General features: G+C 41.5%; 1 protein-coding gene across 1 annotated transcript in view; it reads right to left on the reverse strand.

Moving 5' to 3' along the window:
• Window positions 1–3,417: 3,417 nt before the first annotated feature.
• Window positions 3,418–24,236, reverse strand: part of adamtsl4 (ADAMTS-like 4) — a 40,072-nt gene continuing 19,253 nt past the window's right edge. Inside the window, exons 5-17 of the mRNA XM_058648164.1 lie at window positions 22,051–22,153; window positions 12,712–12,851; window positions 12,065–12,269; window positions 11,313–11,497; window positions 10,125–10,332; window positions 9,338–9,604; window positions 9,031–9,160; window positions 8,309–8,513; window positions 7,940–8,113; window positions 7,684–7,863; window positions 6,785–6,964; window positions 6,208–6,355; window positions 3,418–6,115 (exon numbers count right to left, since the gene is read on the reverse strand). Of these exons, the coding sequence (XP_058504147.1) occupies window positions 5,985–6,115; window positions 6,208–6,355; window positions 6,785–6,964; window positions 7,684–7,863; window positions 7,940–8,113; window positions 8,309–8,513; window positions 9,031–9,160; window positions 9,338–9,604; window positions 10,125–10,332; window positions 11,313–11,497; window positions 12,065–12,269; window positions 12,712–12,851; window positions 22,051–22,153 (2,256 nt within the window). The 3' untranslated portion in view covers window positions 3,418–5,984. The remainder of the gene's footprint in view (window positions 6,116–6,207; window positions 6,356–6,784; window positions 6,965–7,683; window positions 7,864–7,939; window positions 8,114–8,308; window positions 8,514–9,030; window positions 9,161–9,337; window positions 9,605–10,124; window positions 10,333–11,312; window positions 11,498–12,064; window positions 12,270–12,711; window positions 12,852–22,050; window positions 22,154–24,236) is intronic.

Here is a 24,236-nt window from a genome sequence, read left to right on the forward strand (position 1 = left end):
ACTGTTGGTAATTTTACTTGACGGACTCGCACGAAAAACTGAAATATATCGCCCACATACTTGACTACATTTACACCTAAATAAATTGCTGGTAAATCCTTTGCGTGTCGTATTTATACGTGCAATGCATCATTAATTTGAACACATTAAAACGGGTTTTGCGGCCCACACTTTTCGGACGTTGCCTTGGCGACACGGCGAGCGGAGCCGCCTATTGTTCTAGCCGCGAGCCCTGGCCTTGGTGCTGAAAAGATGCCTCTTGACGTGAAGCTGTAAGCGCGCTGCTGACACCGTGTACCCAATCACGACCACTACAGCTGTTCACGCCTGGTCCTGAAAACACACACTCACACCCACGCAGAGTGAAATGTGTGACAGAGGAGAGAGGAGATCGCTTCGGGTTGGAGTTGGCCTACTTTACAGTCTGTACTTCAAACAAAACCGAGGCCAGCGTTGGTCTGTGTGGAGACAGTCAGACAGCGCTCAGTGTTAACTGCTCCACAGCGTTATCCCATAATATTTAACAATTCATTTTTGAAGATGCGTGTGTGTGTGTGTGTGTGTGTGTGTGTGTGTGTGTGCGTGACGTGCGTATTGTGAGCATGACTGAGTGACAAGAGAGAGTCACAGGGTTCATGGTAATTTACTCCCAAAGGTCACCATCTGCCTGCTTCGCCTCGTGCCCTCTGTGAGCACACACACGCGCACGCGCACGCACACACACACACACACACACACACACACACACACACACACACACACACACACACTTTATCAGTTTTGTGGACATCCATAGACATAACTAACCATCTCATATAAAGACATATAATCCCAACTCTTACCCAAATATCAATACAATCAATCAATCATCAAATTCTAACCACAAAATCTCAACCATCAGAAAAGGCTTGCACCTGCTCAAATGTTCTCATAACAATGGGCTTGAACCACAATTTCCACTGTCCTAATAAACTAACACATTTACTTACACAATGCTTAGTGAGGACACAATGTATTCATCAGTCCCTTACCCAAATTTGAACCATCACAACTAAATGCCTAACTAAATCTTTAACCAAAACCTTAAACCAACACACAAAAAGCCCTTTACCAGCCAAAATGTCCACACAAAGATAGTTTCGAATGAAATTCTGTCCTCAAAGCCTATAGTCGAGGGTGGGTTAAATGCAGAGAAAGAAATATCCCTAGGGTATTAATGAAGTACATAAAATAAATAAATAAATATACTATGACATGTATGCACACACACAGGTTTGTGCAGCTGTTGTTCTGAGGACACTGCATGGACATCAGTTCATTTGTTCAACCTAAACAAGGAGGATTCCTATACTTTAACCACAACCAAGCTTAACCCTAACCATAAATGTTAAACCTAAACAAACTCAGAAAGGAGCTTCTGCCTCATTAGGACCAGGTTTTGGTTCCTCTATGAGGACTACTGGTCCTGACAAGGTCAGGGTTTATGCCGGTAAAGGTCCTAAAGAGGTAACACATACAAGAACAACCCACACACACTTGCATGAATATCATTACTCCCGGGGCTTCTTACAAACCCAGCAGGGACACGCAACGCCCACTGAGCCCGTGGATGTGCACGATGTTGAGGCAGCAATCACGCCACCACCAGCATGATGAAAAAGAAACGGCGCACGCAAATGGAAGCGCAAACATATTCTCTATATGTTCCTCAGTTTCTCTCGGAGCTGCTAATTCTGTCACTTTTGTTTTTGTGCACATGTACAGCAACTAATTACAAATTATACACACCCCACGGAGACTTTTTATTATTATTATTTTCATATTGTAACTAATTATCACCGATCTTTCTTTGCAAATGGATGAAAAAAACCTGACCACAAACAGCCAGCAAGTGCAATGAACTCATTTTAGAACCACTTGAATATGTTAGTGTCACGTCCTGTTGTTTCATGAAAATTATGAATATGATTTTAATTCTGCAACTACCTGGTGGCGATTTTACAGGCTGATTTAAGTACTAATATAGTTAAATGGAAATTGCATAATTAGATACATCTTATTTATATTAACATTAATATGCCTGGATGTGAATTTATGTTGATTTAGTTGAAATGGGACTACGTTTCAACTAAAATCGTAACAAGACAGTACATTTGTCTTGAAAAAAATAGACATTCAAATAATAAAACATTTTTTATAAAGACATTAAAGACATTTATGTCCAAATACAAGTTGGAAGACTAGGCCTACTGTACTTTTAGCAACATTACAATTTAAAGCTCCAGTGTGTAACCTCTGTTGCCAAAACACTACATTAGCATCACTCCATCCTTGCCCACCACACAGAATAAGCAGATCAGTGAATCAAATGCACTAAAGGTATATTTTTTATATAGTTTCACAACGATTACGATCTAAAGGTAAAGAAAAAAAACCTGATGGATGTAAAAACAGTAATGAAGTGAGCCTTTGCAGTGAGTGATAGACTGCTGCTGTGAAGAAGACATGTCTTCTTCTGCTGCAGTACTGTGTATTACGTATTTTTTTGCATTTCCAATATGAATAGTACCAAAATAACCGGGCCCAATTGTTCTAGTTTTGGTACCCTATGCTATGGTACGGTACGGTACAGGTGGCGCCAGACCAGATCAGATTTAGAGAATGGATGTCCTCCATTGTTGTCTGTTGTGTCACGTTCGATGTCGTTGTTCGTTGTCGCCGCACCATCTCAGTTGAAACACAAGCCTGACCAAGGGCTTTTACTTTTCCAAACCCACAATGATGGAAACATAGCTTTCGTGACACATATACAAAGAGTGAGCGAGCGTCTGCATGAGTCAGGACTATTTACTTTTTGTGGTGTTTTCAGTCAAAGTGGCGTACAGTTGTGGTGTACAGTTACATCAGAATTTCCCTACACTTTATGGACTCATTTGACAATGGTTTGAATTTGTTTACATTTGTTTATTTTTACACTGCAGCTTTAACAAAGCTATAAAACACACTATTTATTATCAGATACCTAACCATCCCACTGCACATTCAAAATGCTCCACACATAATGCACTAAAGCTTTGTTTATTTCAGGTCCTGGACTATTTCTGTGTGTGTTCTCATTTATCGACCAACATGCCTTATGTCACAGTGTCATTTTGGAATCGCTCTTTAATGACACTGTTATTGTAAAGCAAATGTAAAATATTCAGAGATTGAATAACATAAAAGAGACTAAATAAGTCCAGTCTCAATGTGAATTTGGCTTATAAAACAAACACTTACTCAGTAGGAGACTCATTTTTGTTGACAGCTCAGTCTGGTCAGGTAGAAGACTCAATGGCACCATCATATGGAAGAAAATGATACATCAGCAACACGTCCATCTCAGTCATTGGACAAAAAGAGGACATAAAACGCCACTTCATGTCTCTGTTGTTTCAACTTTATTTGAAATTTAGGTTTTTCATTCAATAATTTCTTCCAAACTGCTTTTGTTTTTGCATGATAATAAAAATAAAAAAACTGACCATGTATCAATAACAACAATCTCATTAAACTCTGGTGGAGACAAAAATAAATTGCTACAGGCCCCTTAAAAACAGAAAATAAATTACATGTTCTTTAGATAATAGATAAATTACTATCATCATTTCAATTTTAGTTTTTATATAAAATGTTATTTTTTACTACAAGGGTTTAGAGACACGAATGACACATTCAAAGCCTCAGTCGCAAAACATTCATGAGCGCTCACACACACACGCACACATATGCACACACATACACGCACACATTTCATTTGTACAATCATTATATGAGAGTTAGATGTGAATAAATGCAGCCTACAACTTCTGATGAAGAGACTTAGTTATAAGACATAAGCACCAACTATAATATGTCCAAGAGAAATTATAGACATTAAAACATATCTGACAAATATACAGACTCCTCCTCACCTCTGAGTGGGCAGAGTGTATTTTTTTCTTGGTGGGAGGTGAAGGAAAACGGGAAAAAGAGAGAGCCAAGTAAAAACACCCAAAAGCATAAAGATTACTTACACACATTTACAGAGGCTGTCACTTTGATATGAAATATATTTACTTCTAGGTGGAAGCAGAATGGCTGCATTAGGACCGTATCATACATTAACCTATTAAAAGCAGCTTCCTCAGTCTTAAATCTGGTGTCTCCTATTCTCACACGACTGATTCATCCTCTCCTGCCAAGAAGGCGGGCGATGATGGCAAGGATGTACTACTGAAATGAGCTGAGGAAACAGGGAGAACATTAAGATTTTTTTCTTAAAGACCTCAGCCCAATAGTCATGGTACGGTGAGATTACTAAAATAATAATAATAAAAAGGTTAGTCAGGAGTTAATTATTATACATTGCTTTCAAATGGTCAGCAAATCCCATGAAAAGACCAAAGCTGAGGATGAATTGATACTAACAACTACTGCCTGACTAGCCAAAGCCTCTTATGACTTATTATACTCTGTGTAATGAAGCTCCACTGGTCTGAAAAATATATATAAAAAAACATGAATGAGCCCAGTGTTCTGGGTGATATGCTCCTTCATTGTAATAAACACTACAGTTTATTTAGAAACCTCACATAAACTGTCTTTGTTTACATAAATACTCAGTAATCTTTGTTATTTCACAGTGGAAAAAGCAAGCGCTACATCTCCTACAGTCTGTGTAACACTGGGTAAGACTAAATTACCCAGTGGATTAAAAAAATACTCTTTTAAAAAAAATAACATTTGTCATTTCAAACCTCAGTAGGAAAAGTGGACTTGGGTCATGAAGAGTGCAGAGACACTGTCAGAAAGTCATAAATTCTTAACACACAGATCATTAGTGGCTTTGGTCTTTTCACATGAATTGTTGACAAGATGATGAGTATACAGCAACCAACCATCAACCAACACCAGTTTATTACTTATTAATAGAATGGTTTTTTTTTCATTTTGTTTTGAGCAGCACCATCTTTAGCTTAGTTATAACTGCAACCATGAGTCTTCACACCATAAACGGTGCCATTAAACGCCACTCCCAACAAATCTCTTTAAAAAAAGACCAACATGTACATTGACACAAACAGTTTTGAAGGAGTGTACAGAGCGTGAGCTGCTTGTTGAACATTCCTGTCTAATATCCTTCTTGTGTTGCTCTGATACTTATATTTGGTCACTTACTGCCACCATCTCCCCACTACTTTGGTTCTTCTGTTCAAATACTGACATGAACAATAAGAGGACACTCAAGGAAATATTTTTGGCAAACAGACAGAAAAACAAAAATATAATATGTATATATATATATATATATATATATATATATATATATACACATATGTATATGCATATATATATATATATATATATATATATATATATATATGTGTATGTGTGTAAAATCCTTCTAGCTCAGTTGGGGAATCACCACTGTGGGGGTTTTCTGCAGTATACAGAATCATAGTAGATGTATTCCAGTAGATCTTCAACACACGTAGAACTACATTAAACACACTATAGTATCGAACACACATTGTTCAGCTCATAATTAGTGGTATGTGCATCTGAATAAATCTGCCTTAGGATCCTGCAGGTAAGTATGAATCTTAACAAAATGCTAAACAAAAGCAGCTGTGTCCTCAAGAAGGACCTTCCATTATTATCTCTCAGCCATTGAAAAGAGCCTTCACTCAGTCCTGTGTGACTGACACACACAGTGAACCTGTTTAAGCGAATGCACAAAGTGAACAGAAACAAGCTCAGTGGAATATACAACAATGTAAAACTGTATACGGGGTAAAGGCACAGGGAACGGGCTACTTTCACAGTGTTTTACCTGAAGATTCAGGAGAAAATAGCTGAATGTTATCTCACGCCATCACACATCTACTCTGGGCTGTCCATTTCTGCAGACTCATCAGCCCTTTTTTTACCTAACCCTTGATTTTCTGCACTCCTGGGCTGTCTCATTGCCTTTTGGCACGCTGAGAACTCTGGGTGCACGAGGCACAGCACACAGACTTGTAGTAGGAGTAGACACACAGCCTGGCCTGCACCACCATCACACAGTTATGACGTTTGTCCCGGCAGTTTTCGTCTGTGATTGAGGAAGAGGAGAGAAATGTTGTTAGGCACAAAGCCAATACATACATGCAGTAAATACACTGCTACACTTGGGCACACACCCACCTGAGACTTGTGGACTGCAGGGAATTGTGTTGCACATTTGTTCCTGCTCAGGTTTGGTGTTGGGATCACATTCGTGGCTGTGTGTTTTGTCTGGTGTGAGACACCGTACTTCCCTCATCTGTAAGCCCTTCCCACAAGAACGTGAGCACTGAGAACAAAAGCAGAGACAGAGAGTTTGTTATATTATTAGAATTATACAATAAACACAACATCATTAGCATATAAAACACCAACACTCCTATGAAGTTGTCCACTAGTTTCTAGTAACATTTAAGATGGCAGAAATTGAATACACTACCCATAAGTATGTCTGTATAAGTGTATAATGGCTTTAAAATAAATATCGTAGCCTTAGAATAAACGTTTTACATGTACGATAGGCAAGGGCCTTGCTTTATGGAGGCCACCATCTTGGGTCACTATGTTGCTGCAGCAGACCATAAGGAGAAATCAGCCGGAAGCGTAGCATAAAAACAAACAAGACCAACATCGTTACAGTCTGTAGTCTCAGTAATTCTGCCACACTGGACTTTATCATTCAACTGTTATTCACTTAATTTGATCTAATTCATCTCACCGCGCTCCACTCCGTCGTGAACCACTGAGGCTGACACTCTCCCATGTCACACTCCTGGACGGCAGCTGGCTTGTCCAGGTGAGCGCACTCAGTGGCTGCTACGACAGTAAAGTCGCTCTCCGACTTTTGGACACAAATGATGTCTCGTCGCTGGGTTCCACTCCCACATTGGACGTTACACTGCGGAAAGAACAAACATTCATATCAAATGCAAAGTGAAACAATTGCTTCAACCTAAACCTATAGACACAAAAGTAAAATGTATAACTGCATAAACAAAAAAAAGTAAAAAAAAATAATTAAAATGGTCTTGGGTAACTTTTAAATATAAACAAATGTCTGTTACCACACTGAGGACCACACTGGAATAACTTTTGTGCGTTTATTGTGACAGAGTTCACACAACACTGATAAAACCGATCAGCTCCACACGTCTCTCTCTCTGTTTCTCAGTACAGCAGTGTTTAGAGTCCTGCACTGCACACAGGAAGTGATTTGTTTTATGTCGAGACAGACGGAGTCAAAACTACAAGTAGGATGGAGGACGACTGAAGATACAAAGCAGCCCCCAAGTAAAGTTTCAGACGTGAATTCTGCTGCCTAAACAACCCGGATAGTGTGCAGTTTGACGCCCCTGTCCTGCCTCTGTTCACAAACAAATGTTCCCTCAGTCAGGTCTGATACTAAGGCTTGACAGAGCATTCATTTCATTCATGACATCAACAACAACATCTCCAAAACGTGCACACTGCAGCTTTACATTCAAATACATTAATAAAATGAATAACATAATATGAGTTTACAAATGAAAACTGTCATTTAACAAGAAACTATTTTTTTTTTTTTTTTTTAAATTAAAAAGAAAAAGTGAATATGTCCCTGTATTCTATGTTTCCTACCTGTGTCCACGGGCTGCTATACCACATGGCTGTTGGCACACATGGGCCTCCATTACAGGCCTTCATGTCTGCTGGTTTATCTCCCACACAGTCCACTTCTCCTGTGCCTTCTCTGACTCCTCCTCGGGTCAGACACAGCACCTCTCTCCTCTGCACCCCAGGGCCACACTGTGCCGAACACTGGTGAAGACAAAGTGGATGTTGAGGATTACCATGTGACAACTTCTTCCTCTGTGTCTGTCTGTGTGATACTCACAGTGTTTGACCAGCCGGTGAAGTACCAGTTGGTGACACAGGGGCCCATGTTGCACTCCTCACTTCCCTGGGGGCGGAGCCTGGAGTTGCACTCCATGTCGTTAACCACGCTGCCTTGATCGGTGACACAGCGCACACTCCTCATTCTCCGCCCCACTCCACAGTCCACTGAGCACTGTGAGAAAGAAGAAAAAAGACTTGAAAAGGACGGACAGAACATTTTGCGATATGTAGAGTTGATCAAAAGGAAAAGTTAAAATTGAGTTGTGATTTGATGCTATATAGACACAAAATAGTTTGACTGGATTTATATACTAACGACACATGAGCAGATGCAGTGTCCAGGCATGAACTAGTGCTGTGGACATACCATGCTCCAGTCTGAGCTGACCTCCCACTGGGAGCAGAGGCGGAGCTGGCAGGCCTGTGTGGAGTCTGGTGGGGTGAGGCTGGCACAGCGCTGTGGGTGAACCATGGTGGAGCGGTTCCCAAAGGTCTGCCTGCACTGGAGCTGCCTCTGCTGTAACCCACGGCCACAGGACACACTGCACTCTGACCATGCACTGGCCTCCCAGCTGTCACACAGAAGGACGATTTAAAGGTAAACGCTAATGTAATGCATACGAGGTCAAATGTCTTCATTGTCTTAATAAAATGGAACTTTTGCCGATTATAGATTTGTTTATATTGTATTCATTCATTCATTTTTATTTTCAAATCACAGATAGATACTATATGCTGGTGATTTCAAGGACATGCAGGTGTCTACTTGTATGCATGCACTAACAATAATGTCCATTATCCAAATATCAACTACACTGTATATTATACATTACATATGAGGGTCCTGAAACCCATCACATCATCAGTCATTGTTAGCTTTAATAAGGCACAAATTAAAGCTTTAATCTTTTACTTGTATAAACTTGCACTGCATAAGAACCTTTTTGCCAAGAAGATCATCTTGTTAATGATAGAAAAGCAAAAAGGAAAGTTGCTCCAGGAAAGTGGAAAGTTTGCAAATATTTAAAAAAAAAAAAAGCAATATCTTTAAAGAATGTATATTTCCAGTGTCACTGTAGATAAACTCACAATGGTGGACAGGGCATGGTGTTACAAGGCTCCTCCTCGGGAACGGGTTTGGCCGCAGAGTCACATTTCCTGTCAGGGACTTCCTCGTTCGTATGACGGTTTATACACAGAATCTCTCTATACTGAGAACCTGCAGAGACACATGTGGACAGATTGGCAAGGATTCTACTTCTACTGCCTTGTACTTGCAGCCATCAACCACAGGAGGGAGACATCATGTCATTCAATGTATGAAAATAAGGAAGTAACTGTGTGTAAGAGGCAATGATTTGTAACTAAACACATATTATCACTATTAGAAACTGACCTTTGCCACAAGTAGCAGAACATTCTGTGAGGTCGCCTTTTTGCCAAACAAATGGTGGCAGAGTGTCCAGTGGCAGGTCAGTGCGAGGGGGGATCCGGGCATTTCTATTGGGTGCAGATCCTTGAGCACGCACCCTGTCAGGTGTCCACCGGTGTGAGGGTAGGGAAGAAAATACAGAGGAGGAGGAAGAGGAGGAGGAGGACAAAGAAGGGACTGAAACAGGGAGAGGAGCAGGAAGAGAGTCTTCTACTGACACAGTGAGAGGACCTGGGAGAAGAAGGAGGACACGAAGACACATTAGAAAGGGAAGAAAAGGTAAGAGAGGAAGAGGCGTAGATTGGGAAGGGAGGAGGGAAGTAGAGTGATAAAGTGTGAGGAAAGAGGCAAAAACATAAATGTTGAATTATTGAGAATAAGAGGAAGGCAGTGAGTCAGAGGCTCATGATGTCATGATGAGGTCAGGGTCTCATGACAACGAACATGTGGACTACATAGTCTCCCATCTAGGTCATACACAAACAAGCAAACACACTTCTACAACAAATCTCCAACACTGGGCCCGCAACCACACCCAGCCTAATAAGTAAACACTTCGATCGCTCTCCAAGGACATGAGATTATGTTTCCTTGAGTAATTTGGAAAGAATGAATGTGGAGATCTTGGGTTCTGTTTTGCCACACACAACATTCAGCTGTAGTTTTGTCCATGCTACTGTGTGGAACATGCAGAAAACACAGCCAACACAAACTGTGCCAAACACGAGAGGGGAAGGTGTGATGGACGTACTACGAAGGGGTGCCCTCGCTGGCTCTCGCGCCCTCGCTGGCTCTCGCGCCCTCGCTGGCTCTCGCGCTCTCGCTGGCTCTCTCTCCCTGGGCCGCTCTCTGACTGTCTCTCTCTCTAGCTCCATCACTCTCTCCCTCCCTCCCTCCTTCTTCTCCAAAGGGATGTAAAACTCGTAGTCGATTCCCGGGTTCTCTTTGTGGAAAATGATCTGCAGAGCAAAACCAGGTGAGAGAACAAACACAACTCAATGAAAAAAAGTAGACAAGTAACAAAAAACAGCCTCCGACAACTTTAGTGATCCCCAAAGAGAAATGCACTTTCTTCACGGGGGGTCAGAACGAGTGACAGAGGGTCAGTGTCATGCTCTGGTATAACTCAGCAGGGTGCACACTTGCCATCAGGTTTCTCCCTCTACAATAAAACCTAGTTTACAGCCTTTAACACAGTAAAAAGTGTCTTGTGGCAACAACATTTAGATCTGCTATATTTTACCAGAGATGACATGTTCTCAAATGACTTGAGTACAGAGGATAAAGCCATTAGAACAGCAACAGTGTCAAACAAAACCTTGTGTGGCTATTTTAAGCTTTTCTTGAATATATATGGGACTAAAAGCTATGCACTATAGTCTTTTTTACTGGAATCGTGCAGGTATTAGTCAGGATCTTTACCGCAAAGCCCCTTGGGTGCCACAAACACAGTGGCAGCAGTGGCTAAGATCTACAAATAGCAGATTTGTTTTTCTATTTTAATCCCATCCATCTTGTAATGAGCATTCTGGCCTCACAGGCTGCTGCCGTGGTTATAGCCTTTCTGCTTTTTTACCTCTTAGTCTATATCCCACTAAGTCTTAAAAATGCAGGTGATCCCAGAAATGATCAAACTGTGGCCTCAATGAATGTCTACTATTCCCCCCCCCCACACACACACACACCTGGCAGCAAGTGTCTGTAGCTACACATGATTTATTTTCTTTAATAAGATATTAGAGGTTAGAGTTGTTATTATTAAGCCGTGGATAGACTGATGTGTGCTTATTCCACCGTAATGCTAAAATAATGCTGCCTATCTGAAGGATCATCTTGACACAAAGTGGGAGAGCACAAAAGACATGAATTGTGTATGTCATACTATGTATGTAAGCTAACTTACTGGGTTAAAAATGGCTTTATATGTTCCAGCACTTACATATAGCTGTAGCTGTGTGGTAGTAGGTCCCGGGGCTTTGAGGGACTCTCCCTTCTCTTCCTCCCCCTCCACGTTTGTTCTAGGTCTGGTGTAGGTGAAGGTAGTCCCCCCTGCCTGATACTCTCCTGGTGGGTCCACAGCCCAACGCCCGTTCACGACTGAAGCTCCTGTTCCACTCCTCATGGCTGGAGGAAGAAAGTCATCATTTGAGTTCATCTTTTTATCATTACTTTTGAATTGTTCAGTCCACACAGAGGTGAATTCTGAGGGGAAACCTCCAGTAGACTCAAACACACTCCTAGACAGACAAACACAGACTTTGGAGTGTTCTCATTAATACACACAATGCTGGTAAGACAAACACACACATTGCACACTTCACTAGCTCCCACTGGGCTCTAACAATACAAGCTTTATCCGCCCCGAGTCTACAAGGCCACAAAATTTACAGTCTTAATTCAGGCCAGCACACATATGCTCATGGGCCAAATCTCAAATTTCCTTGCCAACGTCTCAATTTTACTGGAGCTGCAAACAGTATTATTCAAGAAATCCTTAGCACCGTCTCTCTCTCTCACTCTGTGTGTGTGTGTGTGTGTGTGTGTGTGTGTGTGTGCGCACACTTGTATTTGTTACCGCTTCAGGACCGGCACTGTTTTGGCCTAAGATTTGAATTGTGGTTTGGGTTATTGGTTATTTATTTTTAGGGATAACACTTTGTTTAGGCTGTCCAAATGAAATGTCCAACATACCCAGGTAGTTGGGACTTGCTCTCTTCTCCGTGATGTTAATGAATGTAGCTCCAGGTGGGATGTCCAGAATCTTGTGGTAACCAAGGGGAACTGTGGTATTTTGGAAGCTCCCTGTCACCTTTCGACAGGACGTGTCCCGCCCACCACACACTCCGCACTTGTCAATCACAGAGCCGGTGCCCAGCACACCATCGCATCCCTCAGTCTGGCAGGAGAGGAAGGAGAAAAGACGTCAGTGATGGATTAAACAATGGGGAAAAGTGGGGTGGGGGAACAATAGAGACACTGGGGTAGGGGCATGACAGAATGGCTATTCCACTCGTGTTCAGTGTTGTGTGTTTGTGCAAATGGGTACGTGTTGCTCATCAGATTCCTACCAAAACCACAAGCATGGAATGAGTGTGAGCTCAGACAGTGAGAGTGCAAATGAGACAAAGAGGGACAGATACAGAGAAAAGAGGCCCAGATGAGGGTCATAAAAAAGATTGGAAGACACTCCAAACCTGAATGCCAGGCTTAAATCAGCCAGCAGACATGAGACTAACACAGCCACATTCTGGATTTTGTCAACCCAGACTAGACACGAGGGACTTGGGCTCAGAAACCTGAGGCACAAATCTCACATGAGCACATTTAAATCCACTCACCAGACATCGTCCTTCGACACACACGTCATTTGCGCTGACGTTGAAGCAGGGAGTCCCGTCTCTGACACGCTCGGCCTGACGAACGTAGAATCGATAGCTGGCAGGTCGGCATGTTAGCTCGCACTGTTTGTCGGCACCAACTGCAACACAGAAATGAAGCAAAGCGTGGTTACTACAAAGCATACATACTTGTTTTTAATGCGTGTCACCATGAGATGGCCTGTGTGACTCTGTCTGGCAAGGAGAGAACACAGCTGGGTGATGAACGTTTTACCATGTGGTCAGGAAACCAAGGCCAGACTATATAACACATGACTGTCATACACTGAGAGAGTGATAGGCTATTTCCAGTGCTGCTGGTGCAAGTGGACTCACTGCTGCACCTTCCCAGGAGAAATATACCCAGAAGAGAAGTATAAACATAAGGTCAAGGAAGGTTAGATTTATGAGAGGAACCCAACGGGCGCTTGCTGCAGGGAGACAGGGTATGTGAAATCAGATAACATACGGGAAAAATCAGAGGAGGAGACGAAGAAGGCTTCAAGGTAACCATTAGCACTTGGAGAATAAGCAGGCAAAAAGACGAGCGTGAACACTGAAGATCTCAAAGGTGAATGGGAGCAAGGTATAAGCTGTATGAAGGAGTGTACTGCATGTCTATGTGGTGAAAAATAATGGGCACTTTAAAGGGAATAGTACACATTTTGGGAACTATGCTTAGTAAGAAATTAAAAGAGCAGAATTGATCTTTTATTCATTTCCCTGCATGTAAAGTTAGCTGGTTAGTTTATTGTCCCAAAGGGATAGTCATTTTTACAGGACACAACACACAACACATTACTAAACATTAGTGAAAAACTGATATGGTCTGTATATGGTTTTACATAGTAGTTTAACTACAGTTTAAAACTGCTGTAGCAGAGGGGATCAGGCTCTTTTTAAAACCTGTCTTGTTGCATCGTAGTGTTCCGTACCTGTGTCCGGAGGGAAGGATTGTGAAGTATCGGTGCCGTGGGTGGGGTCTTGTGATATTGTGTCTGCAATGCGTGTGATGACTCTGAGGTTTTGTTCTGGGACTTAAGACTTGTTCCTCCTGTTTCCAGTCTTTATGCTAAACTTCAGATGAATATTGATCATCAAAGCACCAACAAAGGTTTGCACACCATAGTCAACCAACTTTTAATTCATCTTCAATATGTGGCATTTAGATGACCCCTTTTTCAACATGCAGACTTAGAGTTTTAGTATTGAGTCTTTTTTTTTTTACAGGCACCAGGTGTGTCTAGATGTAGTCAAAGACATCCTCAGGCAGGCCTCGTAAAAAAAAAAAAAAAAAAAAAATCAAATTGCTCCTTCCCACCAATAAATCTCATTGAGGTCATAAACTAAAATACAACTTTACCTGCATATTGAATTGATGCATAACCAAAATTGTCAAATTATTGTTTTACTGTTGTTTTAAAGAAGACTGGGGCAGTGGAAGGCTCCATTTTACATCATTGTCTCACTGGTAAGAGAGGGGGAGTGAAACAGAAGCTGAAGGCCTCAGGCTTAGCTGGTGTGTGTCCATCTGTGTGCACGTGTAACAGGCAGTGTTTGTCTGGTATAGAGATACAGACATGACCAGATAGAATGAGCAGGGGTCATAGAGTAGGTTGCAGGTGAGAGGGAGGAGTTGTGTAATTGAAAGTTCGAGGGTTAAATAGGACACTTTCTATGTTCCTGAAATTGTGATTTCCGTGAGTATAGTCAGAAATGTTCCCACTGAATACTGTATAACAATGTGACCAACAGGGCACTTTGCTGAGAGTGATCAGTAAACATTCTACAGTTTTATGATTCTGCTTTGAAAAATACAGAACTCTACAAAGAAAGGGGACAATATAACGTAATAAAACTGTGTTTCTGATGCTAGTGTTCATATAATATCACTACTACTACTACTACTAATAATAATAAAGATGACACAGTGTAAAGGGGTCACTCTCTATTACTCTCCCATGTCAAAACATCAAAGTCATATAATCTAAAACTCATACCATCTTCAGAGTCAAGAGGTTCTTAGAAGATGGTGAAGATCAAAGAGGAAAGGTCAAATACCAGACGTCAGTTTTCACCTTGTCTGACCTCGGGAGAATGCAATACCACTATAGTATTTAGTGAACACGAAGGGAAAAACAAAACACACTTTCACTGAATTTAACATACTTTTCCACGTGTAATACTAGAAGAACACATTAAAAAAATTATAAAAGATTTGAAACCTCTAGACAAAGGAGAGGACTTACAAAAACTGGACTGTTGAGATGCCATGTCATTGTTTTGTTAGTTTCATTTGCAGCAGGACACCACCCAAACAAGCAAAGTGAGCCAACAATTACCGCCATGGCAAACACAAAGGCTTTATAGCAGCACCAGGGAAGCACCTGGCACATTTAAAGTTCTCTCACCAAAAACATCATGTACAGTTTTGTGTCTTTTATCCATGATTTAAAAATATGTAAGGACATTAGGGGATGTATTAAATTTACTAAGTGGGTGGAAGTGGTGAGACTGAATGTTTATCTTTCCACAAGCTTGCAGAAAAAATAAGGCCAAGTACAACTAGGTACATGAATTTTCTGACAAAAAGTCCAAAATAATCTATTGAGATATATTTCACAATTATCTTCCTCGAAACACACAGCACATGTGTTAAAATGAGCTAAGGAATAACCCACAGGCAGTGGAACAAATAGAACTGTTGTCTGTGTAGTGCTCCCTCACCCCAAGATCCTTAAATCAGTTTGCAGGAGTTTAGGGATCAGTTGTGTGTTCTCTGTTTCTTTTCTCGACTTCAGTGTGTTCAATGTTCAATGTTGAAGAGTTTGCCAAAACCAACATGCTTTTCAATGCTTTTTCCTCAAGTTTGGTTAATTTAGCAAATAGTTCAGATTACGTTTGAGAAGATTAAGTGACAAAATTACAGTTTTGTTTTATGAAAATGAGTCAGAAGCAGCCACCTATTCAGCACCCAAGGCTTTTAATGTTGAAAAGCCTTCACCTATTATTTGTTATTTTACTGATATCAATTTATTATCACTTCATGTAACAGCACACAATTGTTAATCTAATTTACGTATGGCTACTGTACAAGAACAAGAGATAGTATCCATGAGAGCCATCCAAATGAGCCAAACATTACATTTAAACACAGCTATCACCACTGGTCCACTATCAAGCTTCTCTTTCTATCTAATAACTCTCTCCCTCTCTCCACTGCTGTTCTCTCCTTCAGTCCATCATAGTTATCTTTGTGAGATTAGACTGGAGTCTGACAGACAAGAGAGGGGGAGTTAAAGTGGGAGACATATTGCCACTCATGAACTCTCGCTCTCTCTCATACTCTCTCTCTCCTCTTCTTTAATTCCTGTCCTGATGTCATGCTTGAGAACTCTCCAGCTCCAAAAATCTGATCTTCTCTCCCTATTTTCAGTCCTTATCTTACTTTCGTCTCCAACTACTTCTCTCCTGCTTTGCTCGCTCTCTTTTTGCCTCCATCTCTGGCCTCTCTTTCACTTCCACTGTCTCCCTCTCTTTCTGCCTCTCCGAGCTTAGTGGAATATATATTATCTAAATATACTTCCCCACTATCTCTCCATCTAAACTAACTCCAACACGGAGAGAAAGAGACAGAGAGAGAGACAGAGGCAGTGGGACAGGAAGAGTGGAGGATGGGTGTGTGGAGAGGGGAAGAGGCCTGAAAAAAGGGAATATTCAAGTAAAACAACACCTGCACGTGCAGCGATTACAAAACTACAGTGTTACTGCTTTCAGGGCTGGGCCCTGGGGGACATAAGTCAGAACTATCATTTATGTGGTTTATAAGTGCAGTGGCAGCTTTACAGTTCAAGCATCCAGCTCCAAACCATAGGCCACAACAGTTAGCAGTACATATATTAGATGGTTGTCACCTTGAAGGCATAAAAACTCATACAGAGTAGAACGTGTTGAGTGCAGTGTAAGTACTTACAGGAAGTACATGCAGCACTGCGTGTGCAGAGGAGAGTCGTTGGATGACTAATACACTATTCAGTGTCAAAACACACAAATATACACAAGCAGCCTTCCTTGTTATGACACTGACTTTTGGACAGCCTCACAACTTTATACCCAACTCTAAGCTTAAAGCTGCAGTACGCATCTTTTGGTGATATGTATACAGTGTATATATTTGTTTTTGGTGTTGTTGAAGTGATTGTTCTGCCTGTTTGGTCTTTGTGAAAATAAACAATGAAACATTTTATGTATGCTTCATCTTTTATCAGACAACCAGCTCTGTCAGGCAATACTATCAGACCTGACTGAGGGAGCGTTTGTGTGTATACACCAGCAGCAGTGCAGGGGCACGCAAAGAGAGCAGTGTGAATGTGTGAACTCATTTAACCCTCTTATGGCCATCAAAATAATAAGGCTGTCTGGCTTTATATTGATTTTATGGCTGTAGAATTGTCAAAAAATGTTCAAAGAGTGAGTGCTTCTGCCCCTTTCTGCTCTGTTTTCCAAGATAACTTTCACTTTCGATATCTGGCAGTTATTTAACTGCTTAGGAATAATCTGACATCAGAAACGTGTGACGCGCTGGTGAATCTTGTCTGTGACAGGATGGTCACAGAAGGGTTAACAATGCTTTAAATATAACAGACATGTTTATATTTTAAAGTCTTGCACGACAGTTTTAAAACTAACCACAACTCACACTTTACATTTAACCCAATCAATAACTCAGGAATATTCAACGTCATGAGAACCAGGCTTTGGTTCCCATGAGGACTACTGTTCCTGACAAAGGTCAGTGTTTATGTCGGAAAAGGTCCTGAAGAGGTTAATAAAAAGGTTTCCAGTGTGTAGATGGGAACTTAGATGTGAAGGCCTGGGCTGCAGCCAATGGGACTCGAACTCTGAAGTAAACAGTGCAATAGAGTTTACTTAGCAGAGTGGAAAAGGATCATCTCCAGCACAGATTGAGTGTGTCTGACCCCACTGACGTCATCTGCAAATAGTTGTCAGTGAAAAAAACTCAACTGTGTCTTTCTAATGCACGTATCGTGATTAATTTGATTTATTCAGTTAACTCCCTATATCAGAGTTTGTCTTTCTGTTTTTCTACCCCTCTTCTGTCCCTGTCCAGTCCTTTCCTCTCCGCAACAAGGAGATATGACAGGTTTAAAATAAGCTCGACTGGAGAAGAGGGCAAAGACGCACAGCAGAAGCAGAAAATTTAAGAGCAGCTCGAGTCAGGATAAATACAGTAATCTTACTCTTCCCACTCACTGATACACAGAGACGAGTGGGAATGAGAAAGCCCCTGTATGTTTATACAGACAGTCTGACTCCAGCAGATACCCCGGTGAGGACTACTGGCACAGATGTACAGTATGGACTACATCTGCCTCTGTCAGCTCTGACAAACCATCACATATAAGATGATTCTTTAAGTTTGACTTGTCGTGTTCTTCCTTGGACAAAGAAGAACTGAGCAGCAGAGCACCTGCGCCAGAGAAATGGAAATAATAGGTAGAATGGCCATTTAAAGGAAATAACTGCAATGTTATTGAAAGGATTACACAAAAACAGATGTTCCTATTGGGTTACTTTGTTCAAAACAAAAGCTCTTTGACTGATTTTTTTTGAAGAAAATGTGATATTTTTATATAGTGTGATTTTAAAACAATTCCAAATACAGAGGTATTTTAGTGCTTTTTCCACATTGCCCACCCCAACCTGAAAGTCTTTGGATTTTCGTAGGAAACTGGAGTACTGGAGTAGTGGGAAGAAACCAAATTTATACTCCTGAACTAATATATTTAACCGTGAAACAACCTAAGTATAACACAGTATCCAAGCACTGGCCAAGGATCGATACAACCATAACAATTCACACTTAAATTAAAGCTGCAGTAGGCAGTCTACTTTACAGGTCATTCACCCTTCTGTGACCATACATCACCGACAGGATTTGGCATGCCTATTTCTCATTATCGTAACTCCTAGACCGTTTGTGATATCTAGAAAATTTAAAAACTATGGACTGGCCAACAGTCCAGGGTGTGACCCCACCTGAGATCAGCTGAGATTGGCACAGCCCCCCAATGCGACCCTCATGTGAAGGATAAAGCGGTAGAAGATGGATGGATACCGGAAAGCAGAGAAATAGAGCTTTGCGCCCATATACTTGTCATTACGGTAGAACCTCAGGACCCACAGACGAGATTCACCAGCACGTCGCATGTTTGTGACGTCATCTTATTCCTTAAAGGTTGAATAACTGCCAGATATTGAAAGTGAACGTAATCTCGGAAAAAGGACCACAAGCACTCACTCATTGAAATTTTTTTGACAATTCTACAGCCATAACATCTAAATAAATTCAGACAGCCTCATTATCTTGATGGTCATAAGAGGGTTAAATACTGACACACACACACACACCAATCACTCTCTATTTCTGAAATGCTCCGCCCACACTGACACAAATATCATAGCATTTATTTTCCATCTCTCATTTATACTCTTTCTTTTTTTAGGTTGCTTTGGAGCATGGGCAGTTAGCTCTGAGGTCTAATAACAGGTTGCTTTTAGATGTGCCTAAGACACGACTACAACTCGGGGTGATTGAGCCTTTGCTGTAGCTGCCCCCAAAATATGGAACAAATGACCAACTGAAATGAAATCTGCCCCCACCTTTGAGTGTTTTAAATCACTTTTAAAGACCCACCTCTTCTCCTTGGCCTTCACATCAGGATGAGAACACTTCTATCTAGATCAGGGATTCTCACTCCTGGTCCTCAGGGACCCACTGCCCTGCATGTTTTACAAGTTTCCCTGCTCCAACACACCTGATTCAAATAAATGTCTCGTTATAAGGCGTCTGCAGAGCTTGTTGATGAGCTGACCATTTGAATCAGGTGTGTTGGGGCAGGGCAACCATTTTTTACCATTTTATTATTTCACAATTTTACTGTTTTACTTTGATGTTTTCATTCTCCTTATGTTTTATACCTTGTAGGTTTGCCTTTTTACTTCAACCCTGGTTGTTACATGTAAGAGGAAAGAAAGAGTTGACTTGACTTGACTTGGAGGAACATGTATATGCAGCTGCTTAGTAGAACAATGAATAAGCACACACTGAATCTCTGTCTGAACTGCCCAGTGATCTCCTGTCACAGGTCAGATTTCCCTTAGGCAGAAGATTGATGTTAAAGGAGGTCCGACATTATTGTGAAGGGGGGTTATTATGGGGTAGGCAAAGGTATGTTTTTCTACCAATAGAAGTCCAATATGCACAGTGGCTTGTTGCTAACTTTGCATGTTGGTAATTTGAAGGTGAGCAGTGTTGAAGAGGGGCTTCATTTTTTTTACTGTAAACATCTCTGCTGAGGCTGAACATGAGGCTGACCCGAGTGATGAACCATGACAGTTAAGTCGCGGGCTGGAAAAGCAATAACAGTGAGCTCAAAGTGGGAACTGCAGAGTTGAGAAATGATTCTCTGTGGGTTTGTAATTATGACCTCGTGTGTCTGACTTGTTTTTAATTTAAAAACGCTGATGAGCGCAGTTTTAACTTTTAGTGTTATTGTCCTGACCTAATAAATACTGTTCTTGTGAGTCTCTGTTTTCAATTTTGTGTATTACGTATATTTAGATAAGAGCGCTACGTGTGTATTATTTAAATGGGGGAATAAAAATATGCAAATGTCTTCAGTGGAATAGTGTTGCCAGTCTAGTTTCTGGCCCCACGCTCTCACAGCGAGTGTGTTGAGTAACTTGAACCAGCTGATACAGTGACCACAGACAGATACACAAACATACGTGTCCAAACATTTTTCCACATAATATCTTAGATCCATTAAGCCGATTGTCCTCGGGGCCAATAAAATCGTACTGTAAATACACCGAGGCGAGTGTAATGACAAATAATGTTTATATCATCCACCAGCTGTGTTTTTCTTCCCGTTACCTCACTCACGTCCAAAACCCCTTACATTTGCAATAGTCTCTCTATCTCTTTCCCCCTTTCTCTATCAAATTCCTCAAATATCTGTTCAGTGCTCTCTCTTTTCCTCTATTGCTGTCCATCAGTAAAAAAACAAAGGAAATAAGACACACTGTCCACAGCGCTGAACTTTTGTACACTTAACAAAAAGTAAACACGCACACACACACACACACACACAAAAGGCATGAATGCAGGCACTACAATCACTAACCACTTTATTAGGTACACTCAACTGCTTGTTAACACAAATATCTAAAGCAGCCAATGCAAATGGCAGCAACTCAATACTACTGGCTATGTAGACATGGTCAAGACGATCTTTCTCCAGAATAAAGAGTATAAGAGAATAAAGTAAAGCTTTGTGGTGATTTTGGTTGTTGCTGACCTCTGGTCTCTGTGAAGAGATGAGAAAAACAGGCTCTGTCAAGCAACACTATCAGAACTGACTGGTGGGCAGGGCCAGAAGCATTTATTCTGTCAAACTGCTGAACGGCCGGGTTTTTTGAGCATTTTGTGGATGCTTCTCCCGTATATTCAGTCATACTCCAAACTGTGTGCAGCTGTATCACTTTACTAGTGCAAAGTTACTTCAAAATTCTTGTACATCATTCTTAGAGAGGACACACACAGACAATGTATATTTGGACCTAAACCCAATTCTAACCTTCAAAAAACCCATTAAACCCAAAATGTCCTCACAAAAAACCACAAAGATAGGTTTGAATCAACATTGGTCCCCACAGCCTACTACATACACACACACACACACACGGGAGTGAGCATACAGAGAAACCAGACACCGACACACACACACAAACTATGTCGTCTCCCTTTTCTCCCAGTGGTCATGTGATGAAACGCTTGCATCCCATCACCTCTCACCTCCCTCTCCACGTCTTTCTCTTGCTTTATCTCACTCAGTAGGAATCTGTGTACTTAGTCATGGAGTCGAGGAGAGAAAGGGAAAAAGGGACATGATGGACAAAATGAGAGGAAAAAGAGAGCAATGAGAGTGTTTGTGCAAAGAATGAAATCAGACTGAGTTCCAGTCATTTTTTTCCCCTCTCACTATCCTTCATGTAGCCAATGAGAGGAGGGGATGGTGGTGGGCTGGGCGTGTTGTTGAGGCCTGTAAACAAAGACTCATGCCAGAGCAACACTTCACTCGAGTAATCACACATTTTCCTTACAATTTTCACCCTCCCCTCCTCTCCTCTCATTTCCCCTCCTCTCCCATTATCACATTAAGGTGCATGCAGCTGAACTCGAAACCACTGTGTGAGCGTTAGCTCAGTCCTCACCCTCAGTGAAAGGTTCCCAGTTGTAGAGGCGACCCATGAACTCCTGAGTGTTAAATGCTGCACACTGCTCTGCTCTGGAGTCCAGCGTTCCTCCTGCACACACCTAGGAGAGCGAAACAGAGACAGACAGAGAGGAATGTTAAAAGCGTCAGTGCCATGCATTGAAATGATATGAAATCACCCAGCTCTTAAACCTGTTTCTCTCCCACTCCCTGGAGAAGTAAGGGTGGAGTGGAGAGCTGCAAGAACGAGTGAGGAAAAAACTGTGCATAAAAGAGGAGGAGAATTAACTTAAGATCATAGCAAATCCCTACCATACCCCTATATAAAAACACACACACACACACACACACACACACATTCTCTCTCTCACACACACGCAAAACACGCACACACACGTCTCCCTGCTGCTTTGGCAGTCAGTGAGTGTATTAGCAGCATATGGAAATAATAAACTCTTTGGAAGCGACAGCTCGCATAAATCCACTGTGGCTTTCAGTGCATGACCACAGAATGCTAGTGACTGAGTGAGCACATGTATGCCTGCGTGTGTGTTGTATTGTGTGTATGAACACATGTCCAACTTGTGCTTAATCAGACGGGGCCCTTATAGAGCCATATAGTGGAAATAGTTTAGGTATAAAGTACCTGCACTCAAACCGAAGCTAAAAGATCATCACAGACTCTGCTGCTTTCTATTTCACTAACTGTAACACACACACAATAAAGGTTTGGGTTATGTCCAATCGTAACCATAACAATTTACTGCCTAACCTTAAACTAACCACACATCATATCGTAGCCGTAAACTTAACCAGCGCCTCAAAATTAAATTGTGCCTCATTAGGCTCAGGTTTTGGCCTCCATGAGGACTACTGGTCCTGACAGAGTCACTGTATATACAGTAAGTGTACACACACACACACAAACCTCTTCAAACACGTCACATGTATTTCTCTTAACCAGGTATTGTTACTTTGGTTCTTTTGGGAAACTGCAGTCATCCTGCTCAGTCAAAATCTCCCAGAGTTTACAACCGTGTGATAAACAGCTGGTTTAAACACACATACACACTCTTGAACTCTTGCATGCCGCACACAGAGCTCTCAGATTCCCTTGCAACTCTAATCTCTGTCAGCTTCACAATATTCTCGTCTCCTGCCATATCTGGTTCTTTGATTGGTTTCTGTTTCCCTTTATTTTTTTTTCTCTACCTCTCTGCTCTCGCACAGCTGTCACTAACAGCTGGAATGTTCGTCATCAAGGGAGACAAGAGCTAGGGAGCAGTCAAATTTATGCACACAAAAACACACACACACACACACCAGACAGTTCCCATGTGAACCCACCTCTGCGACAAAGTGTAACTAAAAGACTCTCATGCATATCATGCATAGAAAAGTGCAAGCATGCACTCACTGACACTAGTCTTGCTGAATTTCACACTTTGACTTTGTTGTGTGTGAAGGAATGCATGTGGCCGTCACAGAGGCTGTCAAACTTTATGCAGTGCACTCGGCCAACGTTTCACGCTCTTCATGCCACCCTTACTTATGAGTTATGTATGGACAATTTGTTACAGTGGGGTTCCTTCTTCATCATGAGAGAGTGTTTCAGTCCCGTTCAGACCTGGTGTTAACATCGGTCCAGGGAGAGCCCCGCACATGTGGACAGCTTTAAGTATGACTGTCTACACTCGACATTCACGTGTCCTGGACGCTTCTCCTGTGACCACTTGTGATCAGATCGTACTTCACAGCAGCTTATTCGTCTGTGTACCAGCTTCTTGTATTATTTCCAGGTGTTAGGCGGGGTTGGGAACTCTGGCACATGCTCAGAGTGTCTCCGACTCTAGTCTGAATGGAAGTTTATATACAGTATCTCGACTCCGCTGTAGTCAAACTCGATTTAGTGCAATTTCAGTCAGACTTACATGTTTATATATATTTTAATGTCTGTTTTTTTGTCAGAATAACACTACAATTTTTTTGTGTTATGTAAACGTTCTGTGTTTATCGGCACAAGTGATAGTTAGAGAGAAGAAAGCATCAGGGGAAGCTGACTCCACTCACGCTACTGTGACATGAAATAAGATTTCAACAATTCAAAAAAGAAAAAGAGTCAAACAAATTTCATTTGTATAGCGCAAATGTTCACACAATGGGCAAGCACTTAGTGTCAGTGGA

Source organism: Solea solea, chromosome 13, assembly GCF_958295425.1.
Source record: "Solea solea chromosome 13, fSolSol10.1, whole genome shotgun sequence".
Taxonomy (NCBI): domain Eukaryota; kingdom Metazoa; phylum Chordata; class Actinopteri; order Pleuronectiformes; family Soleidae; genus Solea; species Solea solea.